Genomic DNA, 19,908 nt, shown 5'->3' with positions numbered 1-19,908 from the left:
AGTAAAGTCACCATGAAAGCACTAAAACATACCGGTGTTGTGACTTTACATTATTCACCCAAGGGACTTTACTTATTAGAGTTCAGGTCAAGAGACACATTTCCGGGTGTTGTTGTTGTTGTACTAGTTATCCTTGGAATGAGGAAATGCTTCTCTGTTATTGATTGAAGTGAAGTGAATTATATTTATATAGCGCTTTGTCTCTAGTGACTCAAAGCACTTTACATAGTGAAACCCAATATTTACTATTCTTTTATTGCTATTTTAATTTTTCCTGAAGGAATCAATGAAGTACTATCCATCTATCTATTTGGAGATGTGGTCTGTGCTTCTCTTGTATGTCAGTGCACGTTTGTACTGATCCTCCATGAGCTGTGGGGGGGAAACAATCTCATAACTTCAAAGAAGTCCAATACTTGACCTGTTTTAAGATCCAAGCACTGTTCCAGACACACCAAGGATGGAGTCAGAACTGTTTGGGATGGAGATAAGAAATAAAAGATAGACAATCAAATAAGGTTTTGGGTATGCAAAGAGGTGTATAAATGCCCCCCCCCCCCCCCGCCCCCCCCATGGTGATCTTTGACCTTGCAGAATGTAAGCCTGAGAGACAATAAAGCGGGAAGTGACGCTCCTTTTATGACACTACAGACCCCCCCATGTTCCGCTCTTTAGTCCATACAAAGACCCGGCTAGGACTTAGGGGGTCTATTCACGGAGGGGACACCCCCCCCCCCCCACATTCCCCCTAAAGCACTCTGACACCTGCTTCTCTTCCCAAGACCATTCATTTATTACTGAATTATTAACAATGCGGGGGGGGTTGCCAAGGCAACAGGACTAGCGGTAAAAGGTGTCGGCACCGGGGGGGTTAATTGAAAAGGCAATTTATCAGCCGTCTGGGCAGGAGGATAAATGTTGGTGCTTTTCAATCAAGCCGGGGTCCATGGCCGTGGTCTTGCAGGGACTTTGTCCTCTCAGAGTGGATCTGGCGGTTGGTGGAGGACAAGCCAGGAGGAAAGTGCTGCCATGACACACCTGGCAAGGTGGGGCGGTAAAGAGGGGTCAGGAAGACTGCAGGACAGTAAAGTGCTGCTGGAGGGTTCAGGTTGGGCTTTGTAGTCAGGAGACTTTTTTTTTCCTGAAGTGTCTGAGAGCTAAACTGCTTGGAGGAATATGAAGTTGTCCTGTGATGGAAGCCAGCACTCACACAATGTGACACTTTTCTCTTGACTAAAGGAAGTGACAGCAGGAACATTCAGAGTGTGCCTGTGTGACACTTTTCTCTTGACTAAAGGAAGTGACAGCAGGAACATTCAGAGTGTGCCTGTGTGACACTTTTCTCATGACTAATGGAAGTGACAGCAGGAACATTCAGAGTGTGCCCGTGTGACACTTTTCTCATGACTAAAGGAAGTGACAGCAGGAACATTCAGAGTGTGCCTGTGTGACACTTTTCTCTTGACTAAAGGAAGTGACAGCAGGAACATTCAGAGTGTGCCTGTGTGACACTTTTCTCATGACTAATGGAAGTGACAGCAGGAACATTCAGAGTGTGCCCGTGTGACACTTTTCTCATGACTAAAGGAAGTGACAGCAGGAACATTCAGAGTGTGCCTGTGTGACACTTTTCTCTTGACTAAAGGAAGTGACAGCAGGAACATTCAGAGTGTGCCTGTGTGACACTTTTCTCATGACTAAAGGAAGTGACAGCAGGAACATTCAGAGTGTGCCTGTGTGACACTTTTCTCATGACTAAAGGAAGTGACAGCAGGAACATTCAGAGTGTGCCTGTGTGACACTTTTCTCTTGACTAAAGGAAGTGACAGCAGGAACATTCAGAGTGTGCCTGTGTGACACTTTTCTCTTGACTAAAGGAAGTGACAGCAGGAACATTCAGAGTGTGCCTGTGTGACACTTTTCTCATGACTAAAGGAAGTGACAGCAGGAACATTCAGAGTGTGCCTGTGTGACACTTTTCTCATGACTAAAGGAAGTGACAGCAGGAACATTCAGAGTGTGCCTGTGTGACACTTTTCTCATGACTAAAGGAAGTGACAGCAGGAACATTCAGAGTGTGCCTGTGTGACACTTTTCTCTTGACTAAAGGAAGTGACAGCAGGAACATTCAGAGTGTGCCTGTGTGACACTTTTCTCATGACTAAAGGAAGTGACAGCAGGAACATTCAGAGTGTGCCTGTGTGACACTTTTCTCTTGACTAAAGGAAGTGACAGCAGGAACATTCAGAGTGTGCCTGTGTGACACTTTTCTCATGACTAAAGGAAGTGACAGCAGGAACATTCAGAGTGTGCCTGTGTGACCCTTTTCTCTTGACTAAAGGAAGTGACAGCAGGAACATTCAGAGTGTGCCTGTGTGACACTTTTCTCTTGACTAAAGGAAGTGACAGCAGGAACATTCAGAGTGTGCCTGTGTGACACTTTTCTCATGACTAAAGGAAGTGACAGCAGGAACATTCAGAGTGTGCCTGTGTGACACTTTTCTCATGACTAAAGGAAGTGACAGCAGGAACATTCAGAGTGTGCCTGTGTGACACTTTTCTCTTGACTAAAGGAAGTGACAGCAGGAACATTCAGAGTGTGCCTGTGTGACACTTTTCTCTTGACTAAAGGAAGTGACAGCAGGAACATTCAGAGTGTGCCTGTGTGACACTTTTCTCTTGACTAAAGGAAGTGACAGCAGGAACATTCAGAGTGTGTCTGTGTGACACTTTTCTCATGACTAAAGGAAGTGACAGCAGGAACATTCAGAGTGTGCCTGTGTGACACTTTTCTCACGACTAAAGGAAGTGACAGCAGGAACATTCAGAGTGTGTCTGTGTGACACTTTTCTCATGACTAATGGAAGTGACAGCAGGAACATTCAGAGTGTGCCTGTGTGACACTTTTCTCATGACTAAAGGAAGTGACAGCAGGAACATTCAGAGTGTGCCTGTGTGACACTTTTCTCTTGACTAAAGGAAGTGACAGCAGGAACATTCAGAGTGTGCCTGTGTGACACTTTTCTCATGACTAAAGGAAGTGACAGCAGGAACATTCAGAGTGTGCCTGTGTGACACTTTTCTCATGACTAAAGGAAGTGACAGCAGGAACATTCAGAGTGTGCCTGTGTGACACTTTTCTCTTGACTAAAGGAAGTGACAGCAGGAACATTCAGAGTGTGCCTGTGTGACACTTTTCTCTTGACTAAAGGAAGTGACAGCAGGAACATTCAGAGTGTGCCTGTGTGACACTTTTCTCTTGACTAAAGGAAGTGACAGCAGGAACATTCAGAGTGTGCCTGTGTGACACTTTTCTCTTGACTAAAGGAAGTGACAGCAGGAACATTCAGAGTGTGCCTGTGTGACACTTTTCTCATGACTAAAGGAAGTGACAGCAGGAACATTCAGAGTGTGCCTGTGTGACCCTTTTCTCTTGACTAAAGGAAGTGACAGCAGGAACATTCAGAGTGTGCCTGTGTGACACTTTTCTCTTGACTAAAGGAAGTGACAGCAGGAACATTCAGAGTGTGCCTGTGTGACCCTTTTCTCTTGACTAAAGGAAGTGACAGCAGGAACATTCAGAGTGTGCCTGTGTGACACTTTTCTCATGACTAAAGGAAGTGACAGCAGGAACATTCAGAGTGTGCCTGTGTGACACTTTTCTCTTGACTAAAGGAAGTGACAGCAGGAACATTCAGAGTGTGCCTGTGTGACACTTTTCTCATGACTAAAGGAAGTGACAGCAGGAACATTCAGAGTGTGCCTGTGTGACACTTTTCTCATGACTAAAGGAAGTGACAGCAGGAACATTCAGAGTGTGCCTGTGTGACACTTTTCTCTTGACTAAAGGAAGTGACAGCAGGAACATTCAGAGTGTGCCTGTGTGACACTTTTCTCTTGACTAAAGGAAGTGACAGCAGGAACATTCAGAGTGTGCCTGTGTGACACTTTTCTCTTGACTAAAGGAAGTGACAGCAGGAACATTCAGAGTGTGTCTGTGTGACACTTTTCTCATGACTAAAGGAAGTGACAGCAGGAACATTCAGAGTGTGCCTGTGTGACACTTTTCTCACGACTAAAGGAAGTGACAGCAGGAACATTCAGAGTGTGTCTGTGTGACACTTTTCTCATGACTAATGGAAGTGACAGCAGGAATATTCAGAGTGTGCCTGTGTGACACTTTTCTCATGACTAAAGGAAGTGACAGCAGGAACATTCAGAGTGTGCCTGTGTGACACTTTTCTCTTGACTAAAGGAAGTGACAGCAGGAACATTCAGAGTGTGCCTGTGTGACACTTTTCTCATGACTAAAGGAAGTGACAGCAGGAACATTCAGAGTGTGCCTGTGTGACACTTTTCTCATGACTAAAGGAAGTGACAGCAGGAACATTCAGAGTGTGCCTGTGTGACACTTTTCTCTTGACTAAAGGAAGTGACAGCAGGAACATTCAGAGTGTGCCTGTGTGACACTTTTCTCTTGACTAAAGGAAGTGACAGCAGGAACATTCAGAGTGTGCCTGTGTGACACTTTTCTCATGACTAAAGGAAGTGACAGCAGGAACATTCAGAGTGTGCCTGTGTGACACTTTTCTCATGACTAAAGGAAGTGACAGCAGGAACATTCAGAGTGTGCCTGTGTGACACTTTTCTCTTGACTAAAGGAAGTGACAGCAGGAACATTCAGAGTGTGCCTGTGTGACCCTTTTCTCTTGACTAAAGGAAGTGACAGCAGGAACATTCAGAGTGTGCCTGTGTGACACTTTTCTCATGACTAAAGGAAGTGACAGCAGGAACATTCAGAGTGTGCCTGTGTGACACTTTTCTCTTGACTAAAGGAAGTGACAGCAGGAACATTCAGAGTGTGCCTGTGTGACACTTTTCTCATGACTAAAGGAAGTGACAGCAGGAACATTCAGAGTGTGCCTGTGTGACACTTTTCTCATGACTAAAGGAAGTGACAGCAGGAACATTCAGAGTGTGCCTGTGTGACACTTTTCTCTTGACTAAAGGAAGTGACAGCAGGAACATTCAGAGTGTGCCTGTGTGACACTTTTCTCTTGACTAAAGGAAGTGACAGCAGGAACATTCAGAGTGTGCCTGTGTGACACTTTTCTCTTGACTAAAGGAAGTGACAGCAGGAACATTCAGAGTGTGTCTGTGTGACACTTTTCTCATGACTAAAGGAAGTGACAGCAGGAACATTCAGAGTGTGCCTGTGTGACACTTTTCTCACGACTAAAGGAAGTGACAGCAGGAACATTCAGAGTGTGTCTGTGTGACACTTTTCTCATGACTAATGGAAGTGACAGCAGGAACATTCAGAGTGTGCCTGTGTGACACTTTTCTCTTGACTAAAGGAAGTGACAGCAGGAACATTCAGAGTGTGCCTGTGTGACACTTTTCTCTTGACTAATGGAAGTGACAGCAGGAACATTCAGAGTGTGCCTGTGTGACACTTTTCTCTTGACTAAAGGAAGTGACAGCAGGAACATTCAGAGTGTGCCTGTGTGACACTTTTCTCTTGACTAAAGGAAGTGACAGCAGGAACATTCAGAGTGTGCCTGTGTGACACTTTTCTCTTGACTAAAGGAAGTGACAGCAGGAACATTCAGAGTGTGTCTGTGTGACACTTTTCTCATGACTAAAGGAAGTGACAGCAGGAACATTCAGAGTGTGCCTGTGTGACACTTTTCTCACGACTAAAGGAAGTGACAGCAGGAACATTCAGAGTGTGTCTGTGTGACACTTTTCTCATGACTAATGGAAGTGACAGCAGGAACATTCAGAGTGTGCCTGTGTGACACTTTTCTCATGACTAAAGGAAGTGACAGCAGGAACATTCAGAGTGTGCCTGTGTGACACTTTTCTCTTGACTAAAGGAAGTGACAGCAGGAACATTCAGAGTGTGCCTGTGTGACACTTTTCTCATGACTAAAGGAAGTGACAGCAGGAACATTCAGAGTGTGCCTGTGTGACACTTTTCTCATGACTAAAGGAAGTGACAGCAGGAACATTCAGAGTGTGCCTGTGTGACACTTTTCTCTTGACTAAAGGAAGTGACAGCAGGAACATTCAGAGTGTGCCTGTGTGACACTTTTCTCTTGACTAAAGGAAGTGACAGCAGGAACATTCAGAGTGTGCCTGTGTGACACTTTTCTCTTGACTAAAGGAAGTGACAGCAGGAACATTCAGAGTGTGCCTGTGTGACCCTTTTCTCTTGACTAAAGGAAGTGACAGCAGGAACATTCAGAGTGTGCCTGTGTGACCCTTTTCTCTTGACTAAAGGAAGTGACAGCAGGAACATTCAGAGTGTGCCTGTGTGACACTTTTCTCTTGACTAAAGGAAGTGACAGCAGGAACATTCAGAGTGTGCCTGTGTGACACTTTTCTCTTGACTAATGGAAGTGACAGCAGGAAAATTCAGAGTGTGCCTGTGTGACACTTTTCTCATGACTAAAGGAAGTGACAGCAGGAACATTCAGAGTGTGTCTGTGTGACACTTTTCTCATGACTAAAGGAAGTGACAGCAGGAACATTCAGAGTGTGCCTGTGTGACACTTTTCTCTTGACTAAAGGAAGTGACAGCAGGAACATTCAGAGTGTGCCTGTGTGACACTTTTCTCATGACTAAAGGAAGTGACAGCAGGAACATTCAGAGTGTGCCTGTGTGACACTTTTCTCTTGACTAAAGGAAGTGACAGCAGGAACATTCAGAGTGTGCCTGTGTGACACTTTTCTCATGACTAAAGGAAGTGACAGCAGGAACATTCAGAGTGTGCCTGTGTGACACTTTTCTCATGACTAAAGGAAGTGACAGCAGGAACATTCAGAGTGTGCCTGTGTGACCCTTTTCTCTTGACTAAAGGAAGTGACAGCAGGAACATTCAGAGTGTGCCTGTGTGACACTTTTCTCTTGACTAAAGGAAGTGACAGCAGGAACATTCAGAGTGTGCCTGTGTGACACTTTTCTCTTGACTAATGGAAGTGACAGCAGGAAAATTCAGAGTGTGCCTGTGTGACACCTTTCTCATGACTAATGATTTGATGTTGTTGAAAGGCTCTGTAGTGACTTGGACCAAACATTTCCTGCTGTGGAAAACATAACTCTCTTCTTCAGTCATTCTTTACTGTGACACTCTTTTAAAAATAGCCAACAACAATCATTCAGTTGGAACACTACACATTATCACTGCACACTATCACTACACACTATCACTATCACTACACACTACCACTACACATTATCACTACACACAGTATCACTACACACTATCACTACACAGTATCACTACACACTATCATTACACACTATCACTACACACTATCACTACACACTATCATTACACACTATCACTACACACTATCACTACACACTATCACTATCACTACACACTACCACTACACACTATCATTACACACTATCACTACACATTATCACTACACACTATCACTACACACTATCATTACACACTATCACTACACACTATCACTACACACTATCACTACACACTATCATTACACACTATCACTACACACTATCACTACACACTATCACTATCACTACACACAGTATCACTACACATTATCACTACACACAGTATCACTACACAGTATCACTACACACTATCACTACACAGTATCACTACACAGTATCACTACACAGTATCACTACACACTATCACTACACACTATCATTACACACTATCACTACACACTATCACTACACACTATCATTACACACTATCACTACACACTATCACTACACATTATCACTACACACTATCACTACACACTATCACTACACACTATCACTACACACTATCACTACACACGATCATTACACACAATCACTACACACTATCATTACACACTATCACTACACACTATCACTACACAGTATCACTACACACACTATCACTACACACGATCATTACACACAATCACTACACACTATCATTACACACTATCACTACACACTATCACTACACAGTATCACTACACACAGTATCACTACACACTATCACTACACAGTATCACTACACACTATCACTACACACAGTATCACTACACAGTATCACTACACACAGTATCACTACACACTATCACTACACAGTATCACTATCACTACACACTACCACTACACATTATCACTACACACAGTATCACTACACACTATCATTACACACTATCACTACACACTATCACTACACACTATCATTACACACTATCACTACACACTATCACTATCACTACACACTACCACTACACACTATCACTACACACTATCATTACACACTATCACTACACATTATCACTACACACTATCACTACACACTATCATTACACACTATCACTACACACTATCACTACACACTATCACTATCACTACACACTACCACTACACATTATCACTACACACAGTATCACTACACACTATCACTACACAGTATCACTACACACTATCATTACACACTATCACTACACACTATCACTACACACTATCATTACACACTATCACTACACACTATCACTACACACTATCACTATCACTACACACTACCACTACACACTATCACTACACACTATCATTACACACTATCACTACACATTATCACTACACACTATCACTACACACTATCACTACACACTATCATTACACACTATCACTACACACTATCACTACACACTATCACTATCACTACACACTACCACTACACACTATCACTACACATTATCACTACACACTATCACTACACACTATCATTACACACTATCACTACACACTATCACTACACACTATCACTACACACTATCATTACACACTATCACTACACACTATCACTACACACTATCACTATCACTACACACAGTATCACTACACAGTATCACTACACACAGTATCACTACACAGTATCACTACACACTATCACTACACAGTATCACTACACAGTATCACTACACAGTATCACTACACACTATCACTACACACTATCATTACACACTATCACTACACACTATCACTACACACTATCATTACACACTATCACTACACATTATCACTACACACTATCACTACACACTATCACTACACACTATCACTACACACTATCACTACACACGATCATTACACACAATCACTACACACGATCATTACACACTATCACTACACACTATCACTACACAGTATCACTACACACACTATCACTACACACGATCATTACACACAATCACTACACACTATCATTACACACTATCACTACACACTATCACTACACAGTATCACTACACACAGTATCACTACACACTATCACTACACAGTATCACTACACACTATCACTACACACAGTATCACTACACAGTATCACTACACACAGTATCACTACACACTATCACTACACAGTATCACTATCACTACACACTACCACTACACATTATCACTACACACAGTATCACTACACACTATCATTACACACTATCACTACACACTATCACTACACACTATCATTACACACTATCACTACACACTATCACTATCACTACACACTACCACTACACACTATCACTACACACTATCATTACACACTATCACTACACATTATCACTACACACTATCACTACACACTATCATTACACACTATCACTACACACTATCACTATCACTACACACTACCACTACACATTATCACTACACACAGTATCACTACACACTATCACTACACAGTATCACTACACACTATCATTACACACTATCACTACACACTATCACTACACACTATCATTACACACTATCACTACACACTATCACTACACACTATCACTATCACTACACACTACCACTACACACTATCACTACACACTATCATTACACACTATCACTACACATTATCACTACACACTATCACTACACACTATCATTACACACTATCACTACACACTATCACTACACACTATCATTACACACTATCACTACACACTATCACTACACACTATCACTATCACTACACACAGTATCACTACACATTATCACTACACACAGTATCACTACACAGTATCACTACACACTATCACTACACAGTATCACTACACAGTATCACTACACAGTATCACTACACACTATCACTACACACTATCATTACACACTATCACTACACACTATCACTACACACTATCACTACACATTATCACTACACACTATCACTACACACTATCATTACACACTATCACTACACACTATCACTACACACGATCATTACACACAATCACTACACACTATCATTACACACTATCACTACACACTATCACTACACAGTATCACTACACACACTATCACTACACACGATCATTACACACAATCACTACACACTATCATTACACACTATCACTACACACTATCACTACACAGTATCACTACACACAGTATCACTACACACTATCACTACACAGTATCACTACACACTATCACTACACACAGTATCACTACACAGTATCACTACACACAGTATCACTACACACTATCACTACACAGTATCACTACACACTATCACTACACACAGTATCACTACACACTATCACTACACAGTATCACTACACACAGTATCACTACACACTATCATTACACACTATCACTACACACTATCACTACACACTATCACTACACACTATCACTACACAGTATCACTACACACTATCACTACACACTATCACTACACACTATCACTACACACTATCACTACACACTATCACCACACAGTATCACCACACACTATCACTACACACTATCACTAAACACAGTATCACTACACACTATCACTACACACTATCATTACACACTATCACTACACACTATCATTACACACTATCACTACACAGTATCACTACACACTATCATTACACACTATCACTACACACTATCACTACACACTATCATTACACACTATCACTACACACTATCACTACACAGTATCACTACACACAGTATCACTACACACTATCACTACACAGTATCACTACACACTATCACTACACACAGTATCACTACACACTATCACTACACAGTATCACTACACACAGTATCACTACACAGTATCACTACACACTATCACTACACAGTATCACTACACACAGTATCACTACACACTATCACTACACACTATCACTACACAGTATCACTACACAGTATCACTACACACAATCACTACACAGTATCACTACACACTATCACTACACATTATCATTACACACGATCACTACACACGATCATTACACGCTATCACTACACACAGTGGGACGGCGTGGCGCAGTGGGAGAGTGGCCGTGCGCAACCCGAGGGTCCCTGGTTCAAATCCCACCTAGTACCAACCTCGTCACGTCCGTTGTGTCCTGAGCAAGACACTTCACCCTTGCTCCTGATGGGTGCTGGTTGGCGCCTTGCATGGCAGCTCCCTCCATCAGTGTGTGAATGTGTGTGTGAATGGGTAAATGTGGAAGTAGTGTCAAAGCGCTTTGAGTACCTTGAAGGTAGAAAAGCGCTATACAAGTACAACCCATTTATCATTTATTTATTTATCACTACACACTATCACTACACACTATCACTACACAGTATCACTACACAGTATCACTACACACAATCACTACACAGTATCACTACACAGTATCACTACACACAGTATCACTACACACTATCACTACACAGTATCACTACACACAGTATCACTACACACTATCACTACACAGTATCACTACACAGTATCACTACACACTATCACTACACACTATCACTACACACTATCACTACACAGTATCACTACACACAGTATCACTACACACTATCACTACACACAGTATCACTACACACTATCACTACACACTATCACTACACATTATCACTACACATTATCACTACACATTATCACTACACACGATCACTACACAGTATCACTACACAGTATCACTACACACGATCACTACACACGATCACTACATAGTATCACTACACACAGTATCACTACACAGTATCACTACACAGTATCACTACACACAATCACTACACAGTATCACTACACAGTATCACTACACAGTATCACTACACAGTATCGCTACACAGTATCACTACACACGATCACTACATAGTATCACTACACACAGAATCACTACACAGTATCACTACACAGTATCACTACACAATATCACTACACACTATCACTACACACAGTATCACTACACACAGTATCACTACACAGTATCACTACACAGTATCACTACACAGTATCACTACACACTATCACTACACACTATCACTACACAGTATCACTACACACAGAATCACTACACAGTATCACTACACAGTATCACTACACACTATCACTACACAGTATCACTACACACAGTATCACTACACAGTATCACTACACAGTATCACTACACAGTATCACTACACACAGTATCACTACACACAGTATCACTACACACTATCACTACACACTATCACTACACAGTATCACTACACATTATCACTACACACGATCACTACACAGTATCACTACACAGTATCACTACACACGATCACTACATAGTATCACTACACACAGTATCACTACACAGTATCACTACACAGAATCACTACACACTATCACTACACAGTTTCACTACACAGTATCACTACACACAGTATCACTACACACTATCACTACACAGTATCACTACACACAGTATCACTACACACTATCACTACACACAGTATCACTACACACTATCACTACACACTATCATTACACACTATCACTACACATTATCACTACACACGATCACTACACACGATCACTACACAGTATCACTACACAGTATCACTACACAGTATCACTACACACGATCACTACATAGTATCACTACACACAGTATCACTACACAGTATCACTACACAGTATCACTACACACGATCACTACACAGTATCACTACACAGTATCACTACACAGTATCACTACACACGATCACTACATAGTATCACTACACAGTATCACTACACAGTATCACTATACAGTATCACTACACAGTATCACTACACACTATCACTACACAGTTTCACTACACAGTATCACTACACAGTATCACTACACAGTATCACTACACACTATCACTACACAGTATCACTACACACTATCACTACACACTATCACTACACAGTATCACTACACATTATCACTACACAGTATCACTACACACAGAATCACTACACAGTATCACTACACAGTATCACTACACAGTATCACTACAGACAATCACTACACACTATCACTACACAGTTTCACTACACAGTATCACTACACAGTATCACTACACAGTATCACTACACAGTATCACTACACACATTATCACTACACAGTATCACTACACATTATCACTACACAGTATCACTACACACAGAATCACTACACAGTATCACTACACACTATCACTACACACTATCACTACACATTATCACTACACATTATCACTACACACGATCACTACACAGTATCACTACACAGTATCACTACACAGTATCACTACACACATTATCACTACACAGTATCACTACACACAGAATCACTACACAGTATCACTACACAGTATCACTACACAGTATCACTACACACTATCACTACACAGTTTCACTACACAGTATCACTACACAGTATCACTACACACAGTATCACTACACAGTATCACTACACAGTATCACTACACACTATCACTACACACTATCACTACAAACAGTATCACTACACACTATCACTACACACAGTATCACTACACACTATCACTATACACAGTATCACTACACACTATCACTACACACAGTATCACTACACACTATCACTACACACTATCATTACACACTATCACTACACAGTATCACTACACATTATCACTACACACGATCACTACACAGTATCACTACACACGATCACTACACAGTATCACTACACACAGTATCACTACATAGTATCACTACACACAGTATCACTACACAGTATCACTACACAGTATCACTACACACGATTACTACACAGTATCACTACACAGTATCACTACACAGTATCACTACACACAGTATCACTACACACGATCACTACACAGTATCACTACACACTATCACTACACACTATCACTACACAGTATCACTACACACTATCACTACACACTATCACTACACACTATCACTACACACTATCACTACACATTATCACTACACAGTATCACTACACAGTATCACTACACAGTATCACTACACAGTATCACTACACACTATCACTACACAGTTTCACTACACAGTATCACTACACAGTATCACTACACAGTATCACTACACAGTATCACTACACACATTATCACTACACAGTATCACTACACATTATCACTACACAGTATCACTACACACAGAATCACTACACAGTATCACTACACAGTATCACTACACAATATCACTACACAGTATCACTACACACTATCACTACACAGTATCACTACACAGTATCACTACACAGTATCACTACACACTATCACTACACATTATCACTACACATTATCACTACACACAGAATCACTACACAGTATCACTACACAGTATCACTACACAATATCACTACACAGTATCACTACACACGATCACTACACAGTATCACTACATAGTATCACTACACAGTATCACTACACAGTATCACTACACACATTATCACTACACAGTATCACTACACAGTATCACTACACACGATCACTACACAGTATCACTACATAGTATCACTACATAGTATCACTACACAGTATCACTACACAGTATCACTACACACAGTATCACTACACACAGTATCACTACACATTATGCTCTGGGCCTGTTTTGCTGCCAATGAAACTTCTGCTTTAAATGGGACATGAAAAAGGAGGATTAGCTCCAAATTATTCAGGACAACATAGAATCATCATTGACTCAGCCTTAATAACAGATGATGATACTTGATACTCAGCCTTAATAGCAGATGATGATACTTGATACTCAGCCTTAATAGCAGATGATGATACTTGATACTCAGCCTTAATAGCAGATGATGATACTTGATACTCATCCTTAATAACAGATGATGATACTTGATACTCAGCCTTAATAGCAGATGATGATACTTGATACTCAGCCTTAATAGCAGATGATGATACTTGATACTCAGCCTTAATAACAGATGATGATACTTGATACTCAGCCTTAATAACAGATGATGATACTTGATACTCAGCCTTAATAGCAGATGATGATACTTGATACTCAGCCTTAATAGCAGATGATGATACTTGATACTCAGCCTTAATAACAGATGATGATACTTGATACTCAGCCTTAATAGCAGATGATGATACTTGATACTCAGCCTTAATAGCAGATGATGATACTTGATACTCAGCCTTAATAACAGATGATGATACTTGATACTCAGCCTTAATAGCAGATGATGATACTTGATACTCAGCCTTAATAGCAGATGATGATACTTGATACTCAGCCTTAATAGCAGATGATGATACTTGATACTCAGCCTTAATAGCAGATGATGATACTTGATACTCAGCCTTAATAACAGATGATGATACTTGATACTCAGCCTTAATAGCAGATGATGATACTTGATACTCAGCCTTAATAGCAGATGATGACACTTGATACTCAGCCTTAATAACAGATGATGATACTTGATACTCAGCCTTAATAACAGATGATGATACTTGATACTCAGCCTTAATAACAGATGATGATACTTGATACTCAGCCTTAATAACAGATGATGATACTTGATACTCAGCCTTAATAACAGATGATGATACTTGATACTCAGCCTTAATAGCAGATGATGATACTTGATACTCAGCCTTAATAGCAGATGATGATACTTGATACTCAGCCTTAATAACAGATGATGATACTTGATACTCAGCCTTAATAGCAGATGATGATACTTGATACTCAGCCTTAATAGCAGATGATGATACTTGATACTCAGCCTTAATAGCAGATGATGATACTTGATACTCAGCCTTAATAACAGATGATGATACTTGATACTCAGCCTTAATAGCAGATGATGATACTTGATACTCAGCCTTAATAGCAGATGATGATACTTGATACTCAGCCTTAATAGCAGATGATGATACTTGATACTCAGCCTTAATAGCAGATGATGATACTTGATACTCAGCCTTAATATCAGATGATGATACTTGATACTCAGCCTTAATAGCAGATGATGATACTTGATACTCAGCCTTAATAGCAGATGATGACACTTGATACTCAGCCTTAATAACAGATGATGATACTTGATACTCAGCCTTAATAACAGATGATGATACTTGATACTCAGCCTTAATAGCAGATGATGATACTTGATACTCAGCCTTAATAGCAGATGATGATACTTGATACTCAGCCTTAATAGCAGATGATGATACTTGATACTCAGCCTTAATAGCAGATGATGATACTTGATACTCAGCCTTAATAGCAGATGATGATACTTGATACTCAGCCTTAATAACAGATGATGATACTTGATACTCAGCCTTAATAGCAGATGATGATACTTGATACTCAGCCTTAATAGCAGATGATGACACTTGATACTCAGCCTTAATAGCAGATGATGATACTTGATACTCAGCCTTAATAGCAGATGATGATACTTGATACTCAGCCTTAATAACAGATGATGATACTTGATACTCAGCCTTAATAGCAGATGATGATACTTGATACTCATCCTTAATAGCAGATGATGATACTTGATACTCAGCCTTAATAACAGATGATGATACTTGATACTCAGCCTTAATAGCAGATGATGATACTTGATACTCAGCCTTAATAGCAGATGATGATACTTGATACTCAGCCTTAATAGCAGATGATGATACTTGATACTCAGCCTTAATAGCAGATGATGATACTTGATACTCAGCCTTAATAACAGATGATGATACTTAATACTCAGCCTTAATAGCAGATGATGATACTTGATACTCAGCCTTAATAACAGATGATGATACTTGATACTCAGCCTTAATAGCAGATGATGATACTTGATACTCAGCCTTCATAGCAGATGATGATACTTGATACCCAGCCTTAATAGCAGATGATGATACTTGATACTCAGCCTTAATAGCAGATGATGACACTTGATACTCAGCCTTAATAGCAGATGATGATACTTGATACTCAGCCTTAATAGCAGATGATGATACTTGATACTCAGCCTTCATAGCAGATGATGATACTTGATACTCAGCCTTAACAGATGATGATACTTGATACTTAGCCTTAATAGCAGATGATGATACTTGATACTCAGCCTTAATAGCAGATGATGATACTTGATACTCAGCCTTAATAGCAGATGATGATACTTGATACTCAGCCTTAATAGCAGATGATGATACTTGATACTCAGCCTTAATAACAGATGATGATACTTGATACTCAGCCTTAATAGCAGATGATGATACTTGATACTCAGCCTTAATAACAGATGATGATACTTGATACTCAGCCTTAATAGCAGATGATGATACTTGATACTCAGCCTTAATAACAGATGATGATACTTGATACTCAGCCTTAATAACAGATGATGATACTTGATACTCAGCCTTAATAACAGATGATGATACTTGATACTCAGCCTTAATAGCAGATGATGATACTTGATACTCAGCCTAAAAAGCAGATGATGATACTTGATCCTCAGCCTTAATAGCAGATGATGATACTTGATACTCAGCCTTAATAACAGATGATGATACTTGATACTCAGCCTTAATAACAGATGATGATACTTGATACTCAGCCTTAATAGCAGATGATGATACTTGATACTCAGCCTTAATAACAGATGATGATACTTGATACTCAGCCTTAATAGCAGATGATGATACTTGATACTCAGCCTTAATAGCAGATGATGATACTTGATACTCAGCCTTAATAACAGATGATGATACTTGATACTCAGCCTTAATAGCAGATGATGATACTTGATACTCAGCCTTAATAGCAGATGATGATACTTGATACTCAGCCTAAATAGCAGATGATGATACTTGATACTCAGCCTTAATAGCAGATGATGATACTTGATACTCAGCCTTAATAACAGATGATGATACTTGATACTCAGCCTTAATAACAGATGATGATACTTGATACTCAGCCTTAATAACAGATGATGATACTTGATACTCAGCCTTAATAGCAGATGATGATACTTGATACTCAGCCTTAATAGCAGATGATGATACTTGATACTCAGCCTTAATAGCAGATGATGATACTTGATACTCAGCCTTAATAGCAGATGATGATACTTGATACTCAGCCTTAATAACAGATGATGATACTTGATACTCAGCCTTAATAGCAGATGATGATACTTGATACTCAGCCTTAATAGCAGATGATGATACTTGATACTCAGCCTTAATAACAGATGATGATAGTTGATACTCAGCCTTAATAGCAGATGATGATACTTGATACTCAGCCTTAATAACAGATGATGATACTTGATACTCAGCCTTAATAGCAGATGACGATACTTGATACTCAGCCTTAATAGCAGATGATGATACTTGATACTCAGCCTTAATAGCAGATGATGATACTTGATACTCAGCCTTAATAGCAGATGATGATACTTGATACTCAGCCTTAATAGCAGATGATGATACTTGATACTCAGCCTTAATAGCAGATGATGATACTTAATACTCAGCCTTAATAGCAGATGATGATACTTGATACTCAGCCTTAATAGCAGATGATGATACTTGATACTCAGCCTTAATAGCAGATGATGATACTTGATACTCAGCCTTAATAACAGATGATGATACTTGATACTCAGCCTTAATAGCAGATGATGATACTTGATACTCAGCCTTAATAACAGATGATGATACTTGATACTCAGCCTTAATAACAGATGATGATACTTGATACTCAGCCTTAATAGCAGATGATGATACTTGATACTCAGCCTTAATAGCAGATGATGATACTTGATACTCAGCCTTAATAGCAGATGATGATACTTGATACTCAGCCTTCATAGCAGATGATGATACTTGATACTCAGCCTTAATAACAGATGATGATACTTGATACTCAGCCTTAATAGCAGATGATGATACTTGATACTCAGCCTTAATAGCAGATGAAGATACTTGATACTCAGCCTTAATAGCAGATGATGATACTTGATACTCAGCCTTAATAGCAGATGATGATACTTGATACTCAGCCTTCATAGCAGATGATGATACTTGATACTCAGCCTTAATAGCAGATGATGATACTTGATACTCAGCCTTAATAGCAGATGATGATACTTGATACTCAGCCTTCATAGCAGATGATGATACTTGATACTCAGCCTTAATAGCAGATGATGATACTTGATACTCAGCCTTAATAACAGATGATGATACTTGATACTCAGCCTTAATAGCAGATGATGATACTTGATACTCAGCCTTAATAGCAGATGATGATACTTGATACTCAGCCTTAATAGCAGATGATGATACTTGATACTCAGCCTTAATAGCAGATGATGATACTTGATACTCAGCCTTCATAGCAGATGATGATACTTGATACTCAGCCTTAATAGCAGATGATGATACTTGATACTCAGCCTTAATAGCAGATGATGATACTTGAGATATTAGGGATTGGAGTGTATTGACTTAAGGGAGGTGATTATCTTAACTCAAGGTATCGACGTCACACAGTCTTTGGGGGAACACAATTTGCTACTAGCTTTTTGGTTGAGTCGTCTCAAAGTCATGTTTATTAATATGTTATTAATCTGCAATGGTGAGAA

The 19,908-nt window shown here is 40.0% G+C and overlaps 1 protein-coding gene across 1 annotated transcript in view; it reads left to right on the top strand.

The window, feature by feature from the left end:
- The first annotated feature begins 946 nt into the window (after positions 1-946).
- LOC133537330 (nucleoredoxin-like) overlaps positions 947-19,908 on the top strand; it is a 56,027-nt gene continuing 37,065 nt past the window's right edge. The window contains exon 1 of the mRNA XM_061878362.1: positions 947-1,021. Within this exon, the coding sequence (XP_061734346.1) occupies positions 947-1,021 (75 nt within the window). The remainder of the gene's footprint in view (positions 1,022-19,908) is intronic.

The sequence above is a fragment of the Nerophis ophidion genome, linkage group LG18 (genome assembly GCF_033978795.1).
Source record: "Nerophis ophidion isolate RoL-2023_Sa linkage group LG18, RoL_Noph_v1.0, whole genome shotgun sequence".
Taxonomy (NCBI): Eukaryota; Metazoa; Chordata; class Actinopteri; order Syngnathiformes; family Syngnathidae; genus Nerophis; species Nerophis ophidion.
The sequence above is the reverse complement of the archived record's forward strand: the minus strand, read 5'-3'. Positions and strand labels throughout refer to the sequence as shown.